The sequence below is a fragment of the Aquarana catesbeiana genome, linkage group LG01, assembly GCF_042186555.1.
Source record: "Aquarana catesbeiana isolate 2022-GZ linkage group LG01, ASM4218655v1, whole genome shotgun sequence".
Taxonomy (NCBI): Eukaryota; Metazoa; Chordata; class Amphibia; order Anura; family Ranidae; genus Aquarana; species Aquarana catesbeiana.
In genome coordinates, this window is record NC_133324.1 from 720,314,302 (window position 1) to 720,336,067 (window position 21,766).

At 42.5% G+C, this 21,766-nt stretch overlaps 1 protein-coding gene across 1 annotated transcript in view; it reads right to left on the bottom strand.

Moving 5' to 3' along the window:
- The window catches only part of CLGN (calmegin), a 94,028-nt gene extending 73,837 nt beyond the window's left edge, over positions 1–20,191 (bottom strand). The window contains exons 1-2 of the mRNA XM_073604098.1: positions 20,000–20,191; positions 8,975–9,133 (exon numbers count right to left, since the gene is read on the bottom strand). Coding sequence (XP_073460199.1) covers positions 8,975–9,124 — 150 coding nt within the window. The 5' untranslated portion in view covers positions 9,125–9,133; positions 20,000–20,191. The remainder of the gene's footprint in view (positions 1–8,974; positions 9,134–19,999) is intronic.
- Positions 20,192–21,766: the final 1,575 nt, after the last annotated feature.

The following is a 21,766-nucleotide window of genomic DNA, read 5'->3' on the forward strand; positions in this document are numbered from 1 at the left end:
ATCCCAATGTTTTAGTGCTCCAGGAGGGATAGGGGATAGGTGCAGCAACCAGTCCTGCTACTTCCAACTTGTCATAGGGGCTTATGTATTCAAAGATAAATGCCGAGAAGCAGGACATCTGTGTTCTGGCATTAGTCCCTGAATACATAGAGTTTCCTTAGAACCCTTTCACACTGGGGCGGGCGTCGGCGGTAAAGCGCCGATATTGCAAGCGGCGCTTTACCGTCGGTATGCGGCCGCTAGCGGGGGCGGTTTCACCCCCGCTAGCGGCCGAGAAATGGTTAAAAACCACCGCAAAGCGCCTCTGCAGAGGCGCTTTGCCGGCGGCATAGCCGCGCCGTCCCATTGATTTCAATGGGCAGGAGCGGTAAAGGAGCGGTATACACTCCGCTCCTTCACCGCTCCGAAGATGCTGCTGGCAGGACTTTTTTTACCATCCTGCCAGCGCAACGCTCCAGTGTGAAAGCCCTCGGTGCTTTCACACTGGAGTTAAAGCAGCGGCACTTTTGGGTCGGTTTGCAGGCGCTATTATTAGCGCAATAGCGCCTGCAAACCGCCCCAGTGTGAAAGGGCTCTTAGGCTCGGTTCACATTGGTGCGATACGGGAACTATGCAAACCCACTGCATTATGTGAACCGCTGGGAGTGTCAATACAAAGTTAATGACACCCCTAGATCGCTTCGCATATCATAGTGCGAACTATAAATTCGGACAGGAATTGGATCGCATGGGTGTGAATCCGATTCTGGTGCAGACCAAAAAAAGGGTCCCGCACAAGTTTGGTCCGAATGCGATGCAAATTCAGCCATACAATCTGTATGGCTGAGGTTGCATTGCACAGAGATCCCATGTGATTTGCACAGCAGGGCAGTGCGAATCACATGCAACGTCTGACATCGCACCAATGTGAACCCACCCTTAATGTGAAAACTACTTGATACAGCATTCAGCCCTGTCCAGCCACAGCACGTCATATACTTTGACATGTTGCAAGCAGCAGGGATGGGTACAGTACAGCACCTGTCCTTCCCAGAAACTCTAAAATACCGGAAGTGAGGCACAGCAGCTAGACAGCCCAGTGTGCAAGAGGCCATAATATCTCTAATCTTGAAAACTCCTGCCCAGTATTATAACGTGCACTGCTTTTTAACAGCCACATACAGTAGCTGTTTGACTCTGCTAGAGTAGAAACATTAGCAGCATCCTAGACAAAAGTTGAAGAGTCCAGCAAAGATCTGTGCTGAGAATTACCATTTACTATGTGTGTTAATATACATACAGTGGGGACGGAAAGTATTCAGACCCCTTAAATTTTTCACTCTTTGTTATATTGCAGCCATTTGCTAAAATCATTTAAGTTCATTTTTTTTCCTCAGTAATGTACACACAGCACCCCGTATTGACAGAAAAACACAGAATTGTTGACATTTTTGCAGATTTATTAAAAAAAGAAAAACTGAAATATCACATGGTCCTAAGTATTCAGACCCTTTGCTCAGTATTTAGTAGAAGCACCCTTTTGATCTAATACAGCCATGAGTCTTTTTGGGAAAGATGCAACAAGTTTTTCACACCTGGATTTGGGGATCCTCTGCCATTCCTTCTTGCAGATCCTCTCCGGTTCTGTCAGGTTGGATGGTAAACGTTGGTGGACAGCCATTTTTAGGTCTCTCCAGAGATGCTCAATTGGGTTTAAGTCAGGGCTCTGGCTGGGCCATTCAAGAACAGTCACGGAGTTGTGAAGCCACTCCGTTATTTTAGCTGTGTGTTTAGGGTCATTGTCTTGTTGGAAGGTAAACCTTCTGACCGGTCTGAGGTCCTGAGCACTCTGGAGAAGGTTTTCGTCCAGGATATCCCTGTACTTGGCCGCATTCATCTTTCCCTCGATTGCAACCAGTCGTCCTGTCCCTGCAGCTGAAAAACACCCCCACAGCATGATGCTGCCACCACCATGCTTTACTGTTGGGACTGTAATGGACAGGGGATGAGCAGTGCCTGGTTTTCTCCACACATACCGCTTAGAATTAAGGCCAAAAAGTTCTGTCTTGGTCTCATCAGATCAGAGAATCTTATTTTTCATCATCTTGGAGTCCTTCAGGTGTTTTTTAGCAAACTCCATGCAGGCTTTCATGTGTCTTGCACTGAGTAGAGGCTTCCGTCGGGCCACTCTGCCGTAAAGCCCCGACTGGTGGAGGGCTGCAGTGATGGTTGACTTTCTACAACTTTCTCCCATCTCCCAACTGCATCTCTGGAGCTCAGCCACAGTGATCTTTGGGTTCTTCTTTACCTCTCTCACCAAGGCTCTTCTCCCCCAATAGCTCAGTTTGGCCGGACGGCCAGCTCTAGGAAGGGTTCTGGTCATCCCAAACGTCTTCCATTTAAGGATTATGGAGGCCACTGTGCTATTAGGAACCTTAAGTGCAGCAGAAATTTTTTGTAACCTTGGCCAGATCTGTGCCTTGCCACAATTCTGTCTCTGAGCTCTTCAGGCAGTTCCTTTGACCTCATGATTCTCATTTGTTCTGACATGCACTGTGAGCTGTAAGGTCTTATATAGACAGATGTGTGGCTTTCCTAATCAAGTCCAATCAGTATAATCAAACACAGCTGGACTCAAATGAAGGTGTAGAACCATCTCAATGATGATCACAAGAAATGGACAGCACCTGAGTTAAATATATGAGTGTCACAGCAAAGGGTCTGAATACTTAGGACCATGTGATATTTCAGTTTTTCTTTTTTTTAATAAATCTGCAAAAATGTCAAAATATCTGTGTTTTTCTGTCAATATGGGTGCTGTGTGTACATTAATGAGGAAAAAATGAACTTAAATGATTTTAGCAAATGGCTGCAATATAACAAAGAGTGAAAAATTTAAGGGGGTCTGAATACTTTCCGTCCCTACTGTATATTATACAGTTAATATAACATATATAAATATAGTCTGCACACTGCTATTGATATATATGTGTAATTATCAGGGCCACTGACCTTTAGGAGCTAAATGCCTCCTGTAATACAATACTAGAAACTATTCCTTGAAGTTTTTAAAAAGGTGCCTTGCATAAGTATCCCCCACGCCTTTCCACATTTTGTAGTTAAAATAGATTTATGTGAGATTTTATGTCACTGATCTACCCTAAGTAGTCCAACAGTTTAGGGAGAAAAACATCAGAATAATTTTTTTAATTATATTTTGAAAAAACAGAAACAGCTTAAGGCTTCATGTACACTGGCCTACATTTACCGCGGCCACAGGAGAGTGCAAAACGTGGCAAAAACGCGGCCAAATCAATGCACCTTTTTGCGCTTTCCTACGACCGGCGGTCAAAATGTTCCTATCCTGAACATGATTCTTCTGTGCTCAGGAGAGGGAGGTTGAAGCTCACCTAAACAAGGCAGCTCCTAAACTCTGCTAAAAGCCTATGTGTACATTAACACATAGGCTTCTATGGAGTTGAGTTTAGGAGCTTTAGCAAAAAAAATTGCAATAGCTTCTAATGTCAAGTTGAGGATCTGCCAGTGTAGGCTAGTGTACACAAAGCCTAAATGCATTGGCGTTTTGCTGTCACACCTCTAAATAAACTCTAATACAATCGCATGCATCTAATACAATCGCATTGCATGCAGAAATTACATGATTGGCTGATTGCAGTCCACTTTGTTTAGTTACGCATCATATAATCTCAATTGTATAATCTCTCTGTTTTGCACAACTCCTGGCTGCACTGCATCTGTTTGAGGGGTTAGACCACACCACAGTCACTTCTTCTCTGTATATCAGGATCAGTTAGTCGCTCAGTTCCAGAATGATTGGGCTTCCTCCCAGCAACTCCCTTCCCCGCAGTCTTTGGACACAGCTCCCATCAATAGGCTGCCTCAGCTAAGCCTAGCTGGGACCTCAATGTCTTCAAATGCTCCTTTGGCTTCCTCTCTGCCTGTCTCTGCCCCAGGGGCATTGTCCCTGCACAATGGTCTCCTCCTGAAGGACTGGACTCAGGAACTTTGCACCCTGGCTGCAAGGCCTCAGAATACCTTTAGGCTTTCCCTCCACCTCCTAGGCACACCTTCCCAGGGATTGGCCAGAGCCCCATAAATATTCAGGATGCCTTTCCTGCTTTCCCTCCCACTATACTTCTAGAAGTCTCTAGAAGACAGGTGGGAGTAGCAGAACAGCAGGCTTTGAGACACTGAACACCCCTAAGTAATCAACCCCTGCTTCACTAACTAAATTTACCTAGCAGCCTACTCTGAACTATGAGGGTGCTCCAGAAGTAACCACCAAGAGGCCAGAGGTATCTAAAATAGCTGCAGAGATCTCCAGTTGAAATTAGTTTTGTCAAAACAATAAAAGCAATGAAAAGCCAATACTGCACAATGTCCTGATAACACCATGTCACTGTAAAGCATAGTAATGGCAACCTCGTGTTGTGATGTTTTTTCACAGGCATGGCAAACTCATCATGATTAAGAGCAAGATGTATATAGCCAAATAAAGGGCAATTCAACAGGAAAACCTGTTTCAATCTGTGAGTACAACAGAACCAAAAACACCAACCCTCCCCCTACCCCCCAATGGGGGTTATTTACTAAAGGCAAATCCACTTTTCACTACAAGTGCAAACTACAAGGGCAAAGTGCACTTGAAATTGCACTGAAAGTGCACTTGGAAGTGCAGTCGCTGTAGATCTGAGGAGGATATGCAAGGAAAATAAAAATCAGCATTTTAGCCTGCACATGATTGGATAATAAAATCAGCAGAGCTTCTCCTCATTTCAGATCTACCCCTCAGATTTACAGCCACTGCACTTCCAAGTGCACTTTCAGTGCGATTTCAAGTGCAGTTTGCACTTGTAGTGCAAAATGGATTTGCCTTTCATAAATAACCCCCACTGCCCTCTAGGGATGAGCCGAACACCCCCCTGTTCGGTTCGCACCAGAACATGCGAACAGGAAAAAAGTTCGTTCGAACATGCGAACACCGTTAAAGTCTATGGGACACGAACATGAATAATCAAAAGTGCTAATTTTAAAGGCTTATATGAAAGTTATTGTCATAAAAAGTGTTTGGGGACCTGGGTCCTGCCCCAGGGGACATGGATCAATGCAAAAAAAAAGTTTTAAAAACGGCCGTTTTTTCAGGAGCAGTGATTTTAATAATGCTTAAAGTCAAACAATAAAAGTGTAATATCCCTTTAAATTTCGTAGCTGGGGGGTGTCTATAGTATGCCTGTAAAGGGGCGCATGTTTCCTGTGTTTAGAACAGTCTGACAGCAAAATGACATTTTGAAGGAAAAAACTAATTTAAAACTACTCGCGGCTATTGCATTGCCGACAATACACATAGAAGTTCATTGATAAAAACGGCATGGGAATTCCCCAAAGGGGAACCCCGAACCAAAATTAAAAAAAAAAAAATGACGTGGGAGTCCTCCTAAATTCCATACCAGGCTCTTCAGGTCTGGTATGGATATTAAGGGGAACCCCGGCCAAAATTAAAAAAAAAAAATGACGTGGGGTTCCCCCTAAATTCCATACCAGATCCTTCAGGTCTGGTATGGATTTTAAGGGGAGCCCCGCACCAAAAAAAAAAAAAAAAAACGGCGTGGGGTCCCCCCAAAAATCCATACCAGACCCTTATCCGAGCACGCAACCTGGCAGGCCGCAGGAAAAGAGGGGGGGACGAGAGTGCGGCCCCCCCTCCCTCCTGAACCGTACCAGGCCACATGCCCTCAACATTGGGAGGGTGCTTTGGGGTAGCCCCCCAAAACACCTTGTCCCCATGTTGATGAGGACAAGGGCCTCATCCCCACAACCCTGGCCGGTGGTTGTGGGGGTCTGCGGGCGGGGGGCTTATCGGAATCTGGAAGCCCCCTTTAACAAGGTGACCCCCAGATCCCGGCCCCCCCCCTGTGTGAAATGGTAAGGGGGTACATAAGTACCCCTACCATTTCACGAAGAAAGTGTCAAAAATGTTAAAAATGACAAGAGACAGTTTTTGACAATTCCTTTATTTAAATGCTTCTTCTTTCTTCTATCTTCCTTCATCTTCTGGTTCTTCTGGTTCTTCTGGCTCTTCTGGTTCTTCCTCCGGCGTTCTCGTCCAGCATCTCCTCCGCGGCGTCTTCTGTCTTCTTCTCCTCGGGCCGCTCCGCACCCATGGCATGGGGGGAGGCTCCCGCTCTTCTCTTCTTCTTTTCTTCTCTTCTTCATTTTCTTCTCCGGGCCGCTCCGCAATCCATGCTGGCATGGAGGGAGGCTCCCGCTGTGTGACGGCGCTCCTCGTCTGACAGTTCTTAAATAACGGGGGGGCGGGGCCACCCGGTGACCCCGCCCCCCTCTGACGCACGGTGACTTGACGGGACTTCCCTGTGGCATTCCCCGTGACGTCACAGGGAAGTCCCGTCAAGTCACCGTGCGTCAGAGGGGGGCGGGGTCACCGGGTGGCCCCGCCCCCCGTTATTTAAGAACTGTCAGACGAGGAGCGCCGTCACACAGCGGGAGCCTCCCTCCATGCCAGCATGGATTGCGGAGCGGCCCGGAGAAGAAAAGAAGAAAAGAAGAAGAGAAGAAGAGAAGAAAAGAAGAAGAGAAGAGCGGGAGCCTCCCCCCCATGCCATGGGTGCGGAGCGGCCCGAGGAGAAGAAGATAGAAGACGCCGCGGAGGAGATGCTGGACGAGAACGCCGGAGGAAGAACCAGAAGAGCCAGAAGAACCAGAAGAACCAGAAGATGAAGGAAGATAGAAGAAAGAAGAAGCATTTAAATAAAGGAATTGTCAAAAACTGTCTCTTGTCATTTTTAACATTTTTGACACTTTTTTCGTGAAATGGTAGGGGTACTTATGTACCCCCTTACCATTTCACACAGGGGGGGGCCGGGATCTGGGGGTCACCTTGTTAAAGGGGCTTCCAGATTCCGATAAGCCCTCCGCCCGCAGACCCCCACAACCACCGGCCAGGGTTGTGGGGATGAGGCCCTTGTCCTCATCAACATGGGGACAAGGTGTTTTGGGGGGCTACCCCAAAGCACCCTCCCAATGTTGAGGGCATGTGGCCTGGTACGGTTCAGGAGGGAGGGGGGGCCGCACTCTCGTCCCCCCCTCTTTTCCTGCGGCCTGCCAGGTTGCGTGCTCGGATAAGGGTCTGGTATGGATTTTTGGGGGGACCCCACGCCGTTTTTTTTTTTTTTTTTTGGCGCGGGGTTCCCCTTAAAATCCATACCAGACCTGAAGGGTCTGGTATGGAATTTAGGGGGAACCCCACGTCATTTTTTTTTTTTAATTTTGGCCGGGGTTCCCCTTAATATCCATACCAGACCTGAAGGGCCTGGTATGGAATTTAGGGGGACTCCCACGTCATTTTTTTTTTTAAATTTTGGTTCGGGGTTCCCCTTTGGGGAATTCCCATGCCGTTTTTATCAATGAACTTCTATGTGTATTGTCGGCAATGCAATAGCCGCGAGTAGTTTTAAATGAGTTTTTTCCTTCAAAATGTCATTTTGCTGTCAGACTGTTCTAAACACAGGAAACATGCGCCCCTTTACAGGCACACTATAGACACCCCCCAGGTACGAAATTTAAAGGGATATTACACTTTTATTGATTGACTTTAAGCATTATTAAAATCACTGCTCCTGAAAAAACGGCCGTTTTTAAAACTTTTTTTTGCATTGATCCATGTCCCCTGGGGCAGGACCCAGGTCCCCAAACACTTTTTATGACAATAACTTGCATATTAGCCTTTAAAATTAGCACTTTTGATTTCTCCCATAGACTTTTAAAGGGTGTTCCGCGGCATTCGAATTTGCCGCGAACACCCCAAATTGTTCGCTGTTCGGTGAACTTGCGAACAGCCAATGTTCGAGTCGAACATGAGTTCGACTCGAACTCGAAGCTCATCCCTACTGCCCTCATTACACTGATGTGTTTCTGTCTGCAAGTCCATCAGGACCCCAAACACACTACCAAAGTTACACCGATATGGTGTTACAACGATATTTTGGTGTATGGTGTTTGGAACCGAGAACCTAAATGCTTTTGAATGGTCCAGTCAAAGCCCAGAACTCAATTCAATCAAGAATATGTGGAAAGACTTAAAAACTGCTATTTTCTAGAGGTCCTCATCCAGCCTGACAGAGCAAGAGCAATATTGCCAAGAAGAATATAAAAAAACAGGATGTAGGCAAACAAAGCTGCCAAGGACTTATTACAAAAAATAAAAAAGTGCAAATGTAATTGGAGCCAAAAGGTGATTCTACCACTATTGATCGAAAGCAGCAATTACTAAGCTACCACAAAAACCTAATACTAAGCTACCCACTAAAAACTAAGCAACCACAAAATGTCCTCTTTTTAAAAAAAAAAATTGTGCCATAATAAAACACCAATATACAAATACAGTACACATGTAATATGTTATACATGCAGTCATAGGCGTGCGCAGGGGGTGTGCCAGGTGTGCCTGGGCACACCCTAATCATAATGTGTGGTGCCTATTCCGCCTACTGCTCTGCCCCCCCCCCCACCAGCAGTGCCGCTGGCTTCTCTCCTCTCCCCCCGGCCTTTGCGGGGGGTGTTTCAGGATGGAGATTGAGGGAAGGGGCTAATCAATATGTCATTTACCAGCCCTTCCTTTTCTAATTGAACACAGTAAACACCCTCACTCACTGCGTTCATTCATAACTGTATTTACTATGCTTCAATTTGTGAATGAACATGAAGCCACTCAGCACAGAGCACTTCCCATTCATTCGTTGTCCAGTGCAGCTGAGGCTTCAGAGAAAGGCACGTGTGTTTGAGGTTTTGGGTGCACACCCTAATGCAATAGGATGCGCACACCTATGCATGTAGTAATTATATACATATAATATATTGTGGCTGTACTGTGGTACTATGTAATGTGGAAAGGTTCAAGGGGTGAATACTTATGCAAAGCACCATACATACAAATTGAGTGATGAGAAACCATACTTACCTCCAAGAAGCTCCTGTTTTGTTCACCCTCAGGTTCCTCTGTGGTCTCTAACAGTTCCTCCTCTTCTTCATCTACTTTGTCATTGGCTTCTGCTGCTGCCAAACCGATAAGCACTGAGGCCATGTATAGCCAATACCAACGAAGCTGCATTGTGAAGCACTGAAATCAGAGGAGTGACAGAATGATTCAACAGTAGCTAAGAGAAAGTACATAACATACACCCCAACATATCTGGTTTAAAAATCACAATGCACACAGTGCAATTCATTATTGTATTCAGAAGCAAAGCTATATATATATATATATATATATATATATATATATATATATATATATATATATATTTATATTCATTCCTAAAAATGAGTGGCACAACTGCAACTTCAGGCATGCTGACAAGAGCTGAATTTGAAATTTAGATAAAGCGTATAACACTCTAGTGCCCTGATGCCCAACTTGCAGCTCTTTGGTGTTTGAATTGTGGCCCTTGGGCCCCAGCAGTCAGTTGAGGGAGCATTGATTTGTGAAAGATCCTTTAAAATGGTTGTAAATTCTTATGCCGCGTACACACGAGCGGACTTTCCGGCGGACTAGTGGTTAACAACCACTGCTTTGGCGTACACTACTATCTAACTCTCCCCGAAAAAAGACCCTAACAAAAAATCAAGCCACACTGTAATTTTATGCAACACCAGATTTCAGTGGGTGAAAAGGAAAAAATCCCCTCCCCCCCAAAAAAAATAAAAAATTGAGTGCAGCCACCATATCTAGGGACTGCTAAGCTGGAATATAATAAACCTTTGTCCCTGGGTTTAGTTTTTATTTTAACACCTTTTTTTTTTTTTTTACACATTTTCTGGGAAAAATCAAGCATTTACAAGTACTGGAAGAAAATAATTTTACATAAAAAGGTATCAGAGATTAGGGATTTAAATGTGAATTCAACATTAGTGATCATCACACCTTTGCTTATTATTGTTTCTATAATTAATGGCTCAGTGCTACCTCCATCAGCATCCACAGTTTATATATGACTAATTGCTGATGATCACAAATGATCTTTCTCTCTAGAGAATATAGGACTCCAGAGAGTACATCATGGCTGCTCTCTGCAGTAGTAAAAAATACACTTCATATACTTCATATACTTCATATACACTTCATATACTTATGGTTCAAACACATCCATGAATTGTTTCACTAAATGATGTTTACTATGTCCAAAATCCCCCCCCTGTTGTTTTATTAACATTCACAAGGAGGTAATCAGTTTGTAGGTCATTCCATAAGGGCGATCTTTGTATTTAGCTGTGAAATTATCCATAGGCATCAGATCCCTATGTTTGCATACACTAATTTTGACAGCTTGGAAAAGCAATCTAAATGACAACAGAGCTTGAATGACTGCAAGAAATCTTATCAATACAGTCAGCAGGACCCAATATAATCTAGTTGCAGGTTTTTGTAAAATCTGCTTTGTCACATGCATAAATTAAATACAAATCTGGGCTAATAAATATACCCTTTAGATTATTTAGTATAATCTTTTGTAACTGGTTGTCTTTATAATGAGGTGCCATAAATTAGTTTAGGGCTAAAATCAGAATTAGTTGATAGCAAAAATTGGTGGCATTAAAGAAAGAAGCCTGGGATTGGTGTCACAAATGTGCCAATGTTTTCTGGAATGTCAATGATCAGTCAGGAGGTTGGCACTAGCATTGCATCTGTAGAACTGCAGTCTCCATCAAGGGTGTGGTATATTTGTAGAATATGGGGAATGTCATCAAAGACCTTGGCTTTCATTGCTCTATGCCTGAGCCTAACCAGATTATATGGATTTTGAGATTCATTCTTTGTTGGGATAAAATAGTAACTTGCCAACGTCGTATATCTCTCAAGGACTCCATTGTTGAGCTGAGTAGTTGTTAGCTCCCTATTACTTCATAATGAAGGTGTCCCACTCTTACAGCTGGACAGCCTCAATTGTTTTGTTTATTCCACACTGTGAAGAGCGTGACCATCATTGCTTTAAAACAGCTGAAATTGGAATTCTGGATGTCATTTTTAAAAGATGGTGTTACAAAAAGCAACTATATTGACTTGCTAGTAACGACACTAAACTGAATTATCAGTTCCCGGTAGAGATAACTTAAAAACATATAAATTATTTATAGACCTGTCTATTCCCATTGGATATTACAGACCAAAATAACATTTGAGAGTCTGACATCTATACCGCTATTACACCATTGATGCACATTTGTTGCTCTTTAAGAGCTTAAACTGCCCACCAATTACAATTTCAGATTTCACACTAATGCCGTGTACACACGGGCGGACTTTTCGGCATCAAAGGTCCGACGGTCTTTCCGACAGACTTTCGACGGACTTTTGACGGACTTCCGACGGACTTTAGAACAAACGAACTTGCACACACACGATCACACCAAAGTCCGACGGAGTCGTACGTGACGACGTATGACTGGACTAAAATAAGGCAGTTGATAGCCAGTAGCCAATAGCTGCCCTAGCGTCGGTTTTCGTCCGTCGGACTAGCATACAGACGAGTGGATATTTCGACCGGACTCGAGTCCGTCGGAAAGATTTGAAACATGTTCCAAATCTAAAGTCCGTCAGATTTTCGACCGAAAAAGTCCACTGCAGGTCCAATGAAGCACACACACGGTCGGATTGTGTGACGGATTCGTCCCATCGGACCAGTCTGGTCGAAAAGTCCGCCCGTGTGTACACGGCATAAGCCATTAGTAGCAGATCCTATATGACCTGTAAGTTGCAAGGTGGGGCCCCCCATGAATCGGACTTGGTTTTTCCAGAACATCCTACAGATGCTTGATTGTTTTGAGATCTGGGGAATTTGGAGGCCAGGTCAACACCTCAAATACTGTTTACCTAGGGATACTCATGGAATACCATTTGAGATAATTAACGCTATTCGCTTACCCTGTCAGTGGTCATAAAGTTATGGCTGATTGGTGTATGTATATACATATATATTTTATATATATATATATATATATATATATATATATATATATATATAGTATATTCAAGTAGCAATGATGATGATGTGCTGTAACCCAGGATGTTGCCTACTGTACTAAAAAGTCAGTTTAGTGAAATCAAACATGCATTCCAATAGACTGCTATGAGTTGCAGCCTACTCATAGTAGAATGGGTTACTATGGGTTGCTACCTACTTATAGTAGAATGGGTTATTACAGATTTCTACATACTCAGTAGAATAGGTTACTATGGGTTGCTACATATTCATAGTAGAATGGATTGTTACAGGTAACTATGGATTATGGCTGTGTTGCTATGGGGTTACTGTTCTACATGTAGTAGGAAAAGCTTGAGAATTTGCATACATATTAAAGAGGGTTACAACAAACCTACAGTTTTACAATTATGATATACATAGTTCACATTAATGAATAACCTTAGCTTATTTTAGCATTGCTGTGCCACATAGAGATATGCATTCTGGTTCAGAACTGCTGACATGCTACTATAAAATACTGCATAATATATCAATGAAAATGCTGGATTTTTATAGGCATTTTTTATGTGTGTTCATATACCTGTATAGTATTGTGGAAAAGTTTTAAGCAGATGTGAAAAAATGCTGTTAATTAAGAATCCTTTCAGAAATAGAAATGTTAATTTTATATTTATCAATTAACAAAATGCAAATCAAATGAAAGAGAAATCCACATCAAATTAATATTTGGTGTGACCACCCTTTGCCTTCAAAACAGCATCAATTCTTCTAGGTAGACTTGCACACAGTTTTTTGAAGGAACTCAGCAGGTAGGTTGTTCCAAACATCTTGGGGAACTAACCGCAGATCTTCTGTGGATGTAGGCTGCCTCAAATCCTTCTGTCTCTTCATGTAATCCCAGACAGACTCAATGATATTGAGATAAGGGCTCTGAGGGGGCCAAACCATCACTTCCAGGACTCATTGTTCTTCTTTACACTGAAGATAGTTCTTAATGACATTGGATGTATGTTTGGGCCCGTTGTCCTGCTGCAGAATAAATTTGGAGCCAATCACACGCCTTCCTGATGGTATGGCATGATGGATAAGTATCTGCCTGTATTTATTTGATGTATTATATGAAGAGACAGAAGGATTTGAGACAGCCTACATCCACAGAAGATCTGTGGTTAGTTCTCCAAAATGTTTTGAAAAACCAACTGCTGAGTTCGTTCAAATCCTGTGTGCATGTGTACCTAGAAGAATTGATGCTGGTTTGAAGCCAAAGGGTAGTGACACCAAATATTGATTTGATTTAAGTTTTTCTTCTGTTTGCTCACTTTGCATTTTAAAAATGGATAAAAATAAACAATTAAATATACATTTTTGAACGCATTCTTACATTAAAGCATTTCTTCACACCTGCCTAAAATGTTTGCACAGTAATACAGTTACATACCGTATATATATATATATATATATATACACAGTATCTCACAATAGTGAGTACACCCCTCACATTTTTGTAAACATTTTATTATATCTTTTCATGTGACAACACTGAAGAAATTACACTTTGCTACAATGTAAAGTAGTGAGTGTACAGCTTGTATAACAGTGTGAATTTGCCATCCCCTCAAAATATAACTCACACAGCCATTAATGTCTAAACCGCTGGCAACAAAAGTGAGTACACCCCTAAGTGAAAATGTCCAAATTGGGCCAAAGTGTCAATATTTTGTGTGGCCACCATTATTTTCCAGCAATGCCTTAACCCTCTTGGGCATGGAGTTCACCAGAGCTTCACACGTTGCCACTGGAGTCCTCTTCCACTCCTCCATGACAACATCACGGAGCTGGTGGATGTTCAAGACCTTGAGCTCCTCCACCTTCTGTTTGAGGATGCACCACAGATGCTCAATAGGGTTTAGGTCTCGAGACATGCTTGACCAGTCCATCACCTTTACCCTCAGCTTCTTTACCAAGTCAGTGGTCATCTTGGAGGTGTGTTTGGGGTCATTATCATGGAATACTGCCTTGCGGCCCAGTCTCCAAAGGGAGGGGATCTTGCTCTGCTTCAGTATGTCACAGTACATGTTGGCATTCATGGTTCCCTCAATGAACTGTAGCTCCCCAGTGCCGGCAGCACTCATGCAGCCCCAGACCATGACATGACGTGCACTCAACTTCTTTGGTTGACCATGGCGAGGCCTGTTCTGAGTGGAACCTGTCCTGTTAAACCACTGTATGGTCTTGGCCACCATGCTGCAGCTCAGTTTCAGGGTCTTGGCAATCTTCTTATAGCCTAGGCCATCTTTATGTAGAGCAACAGTTCTTTTTTTCAGATCCTCAGAGAGTTCTTTGCCATGAGGTGCCATGTTGAACTTCCAGTGACCAGTATGAGAGAGTGAGAGAGATAAAACCAAATTTAGCACACCTGCTCCCCATTCACACCTGAGACATTGTAACACTAATGAGTCACATGATACCGGGGAGGGAAAATGGCTAATTGGGCCCAATTTGGACATTTTCACTTAGGGGAGTACTCACTTTTTTGCCAGCGGTGTAGACATTAATGGCTGTGTGTTGAGTTATTTTGAGGGGGCAGCAAATTTACACTGTTATACAAGCTGTACACTCACTACTTTACATTGTAGCAAAGTGTCATTTCTTCAGTGTTGTCACATGAAAAGATATAATACAATATCTACAAAAATGAGAGAGGTGTACTCACTTTTGTGAGATACTGTATATATATATATATATATATATACACACACACACACACACTGTATCTCACAAAAGTGAGGACACCCCCTCACATTTTTCATCTTTTCATGTGACATGTGAGTGGAGAGTAGATATATTCACCTATTCATATCATGTCATGAATAAACCCAATTTGGACATTTTCACTTAGGGGTGTACTCACTTTTGTTGCCAGCGGTGTAGACATTAATGGATGTGTGTTGAGTTATTTTGGGGGGGCAGCAAATTTACACTGTTATACAAGCTGTACACTCACTACTTTACATTGTAGCAAAGTGTAATTTCTTCAGTGTTGTCACAAGAAAAGATATAATAAAATTACAAAAATGTGAGGGGTGTACTCACTTTTGTGAGATACTGTGTATAAACTTTAATGGCATCCCAGTCTTAGTCCGTAGGGTTCAATTTGAGTTGGCCCACTCTTTGCAGCTATAACAGCTTCATCCCTTCTGGGAAGGCTGTATACAAGGTTTAGGAGTGTGTCTATGGGAATGTTTAACCATTCTTCCAGAAGCACATTTGTGAGGTCAAGCACTGATAAGGACGAGAAGGCCTGGCTCACAGTCTTTGCCCTAATTCCTCCTAAATGTGTTTTGTCGGGTTAAGGTCAGGACTCTGTGCAGGCCAGTCAAGTTCCTCCTCCCCAAACTTGCTCATCCATGTCTTTATGGACCTTGCTTTGTGCACTGGTCCAAATCATTTGGTGGAGGGGGGATTATGGTGTGGGGTTGTTTTTTAGGGGTTTGGCTTAGCCCCTTAGTTCTAGTGAAGGGAACTTTTAAGGTGTCAGCATACTAAGACATATTGGACAATTTCATGCTTCCAATTTTGTGGGAACAGTTTGGGGATGGCCCCATCCTGTTCTAACATAACCGGGAACCAGTGCCAGGCTGAGCCTGGCAGCAAATTCAAAAAGTACAAAATACATAACACATACAGTACACTGTAATCTTACAGATTACATTACTGTATCAAATCATTTTTCACCTCCCTTTTGTCCCTAATGCTTTGTCCAGTGCCCTGCCTGCACTTTTATAGTATATATACTATTCTTTCTGCCTGGAAACTTGAGATTGTCCATGGCAACCCAAAACCATCCCTTTAAGTCAAAAGTGGTTTTAGACCAGTTAAAAAACTGCGATAGTAAATTAGAACACTTGCAGAATTGAGAAATTGTGAATCGTGGGGAAATTAATTTTATTATTTTTTTTATATTTATAGTTATTTATTATAATTTATGATTTCGTGTTTCAAACTTTATCATACCCGGAATGTCTACTAGACTCTGGACAGATTTAATTGTATTATCACTAACAATTACAGGCCTACAACATAAAATGCCAAATTTCTATGCAAAACAATGTACCGCTTTGAGATTCAAAAATCTGACATAATCAAGCTGCCAGGGAGGTTACAGTTCATGTACGTGTAAAGGCAGGTGTCCCAATACTTTTATAGTTTATATATCTAGGAGAGAGGAAGAAAATAAAATTGTATTGGAACATTATTCCAAAAGACTCCAGTCTTTTAGACTGTAATCATTCATGTGCAAATGCAGCCATAAATTGCTCATGTATTCTACATACTGTAGTTCACACCACTAGATAATACAGATTTGATTTGGATTTATATTTTAACTATTTTTCATGACATGATATGAATGGGTGAATATATTTACTCTCCTCTCACATGTCATTTTACATCATTGTTCACTACAATATAAGCTTTCATCTGGGTATTCCTCCAACGTTGCCCAGCAGCAGTCACCCACCTTGGGGGTTTGTACAACCAAGAACAACATTAAGCATCCTAGGGTGGTTACAGGAGAAGGTTACAGTACAGGTGTATGCCTTATATAGTCACAGTTCCAGGAAATGTAATACAAATAAATAATACCGTCACTTAATACTTTTTTTTATACTTTGGTGGGATTTCATTGTTAACATTTTTAAAGGCAAGCTAGGGAGATGTCCTAAACTTTAAAAGACAGGGTGGTCTGAGAAGAGGAGATGCCTGTACATAGCTCAATGCCAACCATGGTTTGTGAGGAGGTCTTTACAGCTGGCACCCCAGACCAGGGAATGAAGCTCTAAAGGGCTGCTCTGTGGTTTTGCAAAGCATTGTTAAGATCAATCCCATCATCCAACTTAGCTTCTGTGCAGATCCAAGCTAAGACTGGCTATAGGCATAGAAAGATGGTCTGAACATCCCTCAGCATGTCCCCTGACATTGCCTTAGGAGATCTGGCTGGTAGGGCCTCCTTGAGGAGAAAAAAGTAACATTTTTACTAGGGGAAGTGCTTTCTCCCATAAAAAAGATTTTCTAACTGTGTTATTTCCTTTTCTGTGTAGTCCAAAGACTGGCAGATGTCTTGCCACTTGTCATTCCCAGTGAGATGCCATCTCATCTTAACACTATGTCCATCCTAAGATGCTAATGGATCAGATCAATCCTTTAACAATAGCTCCTACAAATTATTTTTAGCTGTATAGCAGTGCTACCCAAATGTATTATAAGACTGGCACATATTAGTGTGTCATCCATGGATTTTTTTCTTATGTCAGTACCCTTTAAAAGTGCCTTGATAGAGGGTGATCTCCTACAAATCCGGGTATCTGGGAACATAACACATATACCAGGGGCGGATCCAGATTCTAGTCTCAGGAGGGGCACTGCCAGAAAATACGTTTTTTTTTGCGGGCAATTTATTGGGTAAATGGCTGGTGTTGGCGCTTCAATCATCCTGGCACCATGGTTGTTATGGTGTCAGGATGATTGAAGCGCATTATTTCTATTATTACATAAAATTAAGTAGTTCAACTCACCATAATGTAGAATCAGTGGGAGCCCTGAGTGTGTCACTTGCCACTGTCGCCTGCCACCAGATGCGGATTGTCACTTGCGACGTCACCTGCCAGAAGTTGCGGTCTGTCACTTGCCACACGTTGTGGATTGTCACTTGTCACGTCACCTGCCACATGTTGCGTATTGTCACTTGCCACGTTGCCTGTCACCAGATGCGGATTGTCACTTGCCACACGTTGCAGATTGTCACGTCACCTGCCACACGTTGCAGATTGTCACCTGCCACGCGTTGCGGATTGTCACCTGCCACGTCATCTGCCAAAAGTTGCAGATTGTCACGTCGCCTGTCGCCAGATGCAGATTGTCACTTGCCACACGTTGCGGATTGTCACTTGCCACGTAACCTGCCACACGTTGCGGATTGTCACTTGCCACGTAACTGCCACAAGTTGCGGATTGTCACTTGCCACGTCGCCTGTCACAAGTTATGAATTGTCACTTGCCACGTCACATGCCACACATTGCAGATTGTCACTTGCTTGCTACAATTGTCACTTGCTGTGCCACTTTCCTGCTAAGGTGGGGGTTGTCACTTCCTGTGTCCCAGAGTGAAGTCAGGTAGCAGAGAGATGATGTAATCTCTCTGCTGCCCGCATAGTGAGGGCAGAACTGCAGGACGGGCACCGGGTGGGGGAGCAGAGAGATGACATCAGAGATGATTGGCCAGCCGCCTGCTCACCCACCAAGCCACCTGCCTGCTCACCCACTGAGCTGGCAGCTAGGGACAGAAAATGAAAACAGGCCTCTAACTGTGAGCAGCCTCTTCCTCCATATTTACCAATACCTCTTTTAGGCCTCTTTCACAGGGGCGTTGTCCGTTCTGATTAGCAGGGGATCAATGAACAGATCCCCTGATTAGTTGGATCAGAACAGGACAGATGTTACTTTAGCCTGTTCAGTTTTTTTTCTGCTTTTACAAACCTGAGCTTTGCAGACCCATGTTGGATCTATGGGCAACCTGATTTACATCCAATTACATCTGAGCCTTCACGTGTGTGGAAAAAATCTGAAAAGGATGTAGGCAGTTTCCATTTTGTTTTCCCCAGATCTAGACGACTTGGAGGTAGTGCGTCCATTTATATCTGCCTAGCCATTGACCTACATGGAGCTTCTGATCAGGTCTACCTGAAAAATTGACAAAGACCTGACCGTACAGTGGCCTTACGTAAAAGCATGGATCATTTCAATAAGGCCTCATGCAGACTTTCCTCCTGGCAGCAGAGTTTTGCAGAAAAAAAAAAAAAACGCTTGACGTTTGTAAACTTGTGTAACGCGTTTAGGCGCATAAAGTGCTTGGGCGATAATATAGTTTAGTGGTAAGAAAAATAATTTACTCTGGCCAATAAAATGATTTAACACACAAGTGCTAAACGCTATGCTTAGGCTGGCCATGCATCAAACAATTTTCTTGTACAATTTTACTTTAGATTTCCAAAAGCCATATAATATGTACAAACCTAAACTCTTTCAATTTGTATGCAATCAGGGAGGGCCATGCACTACATAGTTGAAGGTCAATCAAAAGGAACTCGAATAAGAAAATTGCATAAATTATGGCCAGCTTTGCGTGCATCAAGCGTTTTTTCTAGCAAAACTCTGGTGCGCTCTGGATGCACTGGCTGTGGGTTTTTTATTTCCTTCCACTAAACGCCCCTGCCCCTAAACGCCTATGTGTGCATTGACACATAGGCTAACATGCAAGGGCGTTTAAAGGCAGGGAAAAAAAATGCCAAACGCCTCTTGGAGCAGCAGAAAAAACATCCAGCGTGCAGGAGGCCTAAGAAATACATTGTGTAATACTATCGCACTGCAAAAGTGAGAAGGAAAGTAAAACAATACAATACGAGATAGTATCAGAGATCAAGGATGCACGTTTACTAAATAAATCAGATACATCAAATTACAGCATAAACACAATATGCACACTTGTAAAAATTGTGTAATTCATTTAAAAACATTTTCCTGCCAAAAATAAACATATGATTAACATTGCTTGTTACAGCCTATGGACTTGTTATTGTAGGCCTATATCAAAGATTTATCATTATAATAAGCTACAGTTATTCATGGATATTTAAATACCTTGTAAGAATGATAGATAGATAGATAGATAGATAGATAGATAGATAGATAGATAGATAGATAGATAGATAGATAGATAGATAGATAGATAGATAATCATTCCAGTCTTTAAGAAAGATATTTCCAGTGAGGTGACTGCTGATCCCAGCCAAGCTGAGTCAGTGGGATCTATGGCAAGGAGGTGATGATTGGGAGCAGAGAGAGGAATGGTCCTTTTTTAGGGGGGTGCAATGAGGAGGAGGAGAGGTGGGAGAAGAGCTAGGGGATGGATATCATAGTACAAGATGTGATCATCAGTGTATACTCACTGCAGGAGGGGATCAGGGATGTGCAGCCAAGATGCAGAGCTCCAGGTATCCCAGTAACAGTAATGACAGGAGAGATTCAGCTTGTTCTATGTGCTGCCTGGAGATCTGCTGCCTGTCTCTAATCCTCCTCCTCTGTGTCTGGGCGGGGGGATGGGTGTGCAAGAGGAGGAGACATACAATGACAGCTTTTCTCTGCTGGGGGGCTTGATGTGTGATAGCATCACTTCCAGCAGCAAGCGTGTAATGCTATACAACAGCTGATTTCTTTTTTTTTGTTTTTTTTTTGTTATGGCAATATGCGATTTGACTGTTTCGGTCTATCAGTGCAAGTGTGATCATGTGAAAAGAGACATTTGCTTTCATTTCCAGCATTGGCTTGGATCACATTACTTTTTTTCATTGCTTTGTATTGATTTAGTCTTCCTACACTGTTTTTGTTTTATGCATTGGATATGCTTTGTGCAGCTCTTTATCTGCTGCATGCCAATATTGTTTGGTTGTTACTAGTATGGTAAATGCTTCTTTTTTTTTTTTTTTAAACATAAAAATTGCACCAAGAAGCAGGGAAAAAATAGACATTTAAACAGTGTACACTATTTGGAAAAAAATAAGCAAGAAGAAAAATATGAAGAAATACCAGAGCAAACGTTTGATTTGCTAAGAGCAGAGCAGTTGTGTAAATGAAAGGGATCAGCAGCATCAGGACCATTATTCTTTGGTCAGGGCAGGGAGACCGACAAAAAAAAAAAAAAGCATCATTAGTTTACAACCTTGGAAAATAACCAGCAACATTTGAGACCAAACAGAAGCCAAAACATTTCTGCAGACTCATACTTCTCTGGTTACTGCACAGAATGAATCTGTGAATATGTACACTAGGTAGGCTTTGAAGCTCATACTTCAATGCATTTAGATACATTAGTAATCTAGAAATTGAAAATAGAGCATCAAAATTTTTTTTATTACAGCATTTAAGATAATAACCAAACAAACAACATGCTTTAAAATCACGCTAATGTATACTGCCTGTATGATAAGGTATTCACCAAGTATACATCAAACAATTGCATTACATCAAAAAATTAAAACCATTGTAAACGGTATATTGGTTCCAGAATGCTTGATGTATTGTAGTTCTGTGGCATACTGTATCTTGACTTGCTCTACATGTTGCGCGTCTTCAGGAGCTTAAGGCACTTTATGATCATTATGCCGAGAGTTGATTAATAACAAGAAAAAGAGCAAGGCAGTTGTTGAGGACCATGGAGACCCCTCAAAAAGGTATTTGTGTGCTGGTGTCCAGTTCTAGTTGTAGGACCAGTGACATTTAATGCAGAGAAAAAAATATATATTCATATAAATAACGTATTCACAAAGTAACTACAGGGGTTAATCCCAAAGACTTCTAGTCACTGGTGATAATATAGTGCAAGGATCAAAGACTTCTCAAAGGCCAATCAACAGGTAAGCACCATGTCATCTATCAAGGGGACCTTCTAGACAACAGACCGCCACTCCAGGACCATCCAAAGGTAATGGTTACCGGTTACCATTGGATGGTCCTGGAGCGGCGGTCTGTTATCTAGAGGGTCCCCTTGATAGATGACATGGTGCTTACCTGTTGATTGGCCTTTGAGCAGTCTTTGATTCTTGCAATATATTATCACCAGTGACTAGAAGTCCTTGGGATTAACCCCTGTGGATACGTTATTTATATTAATATATTTTTTTCTCTGTATTAAATGTCACTGGTCCTACAAATAGAAC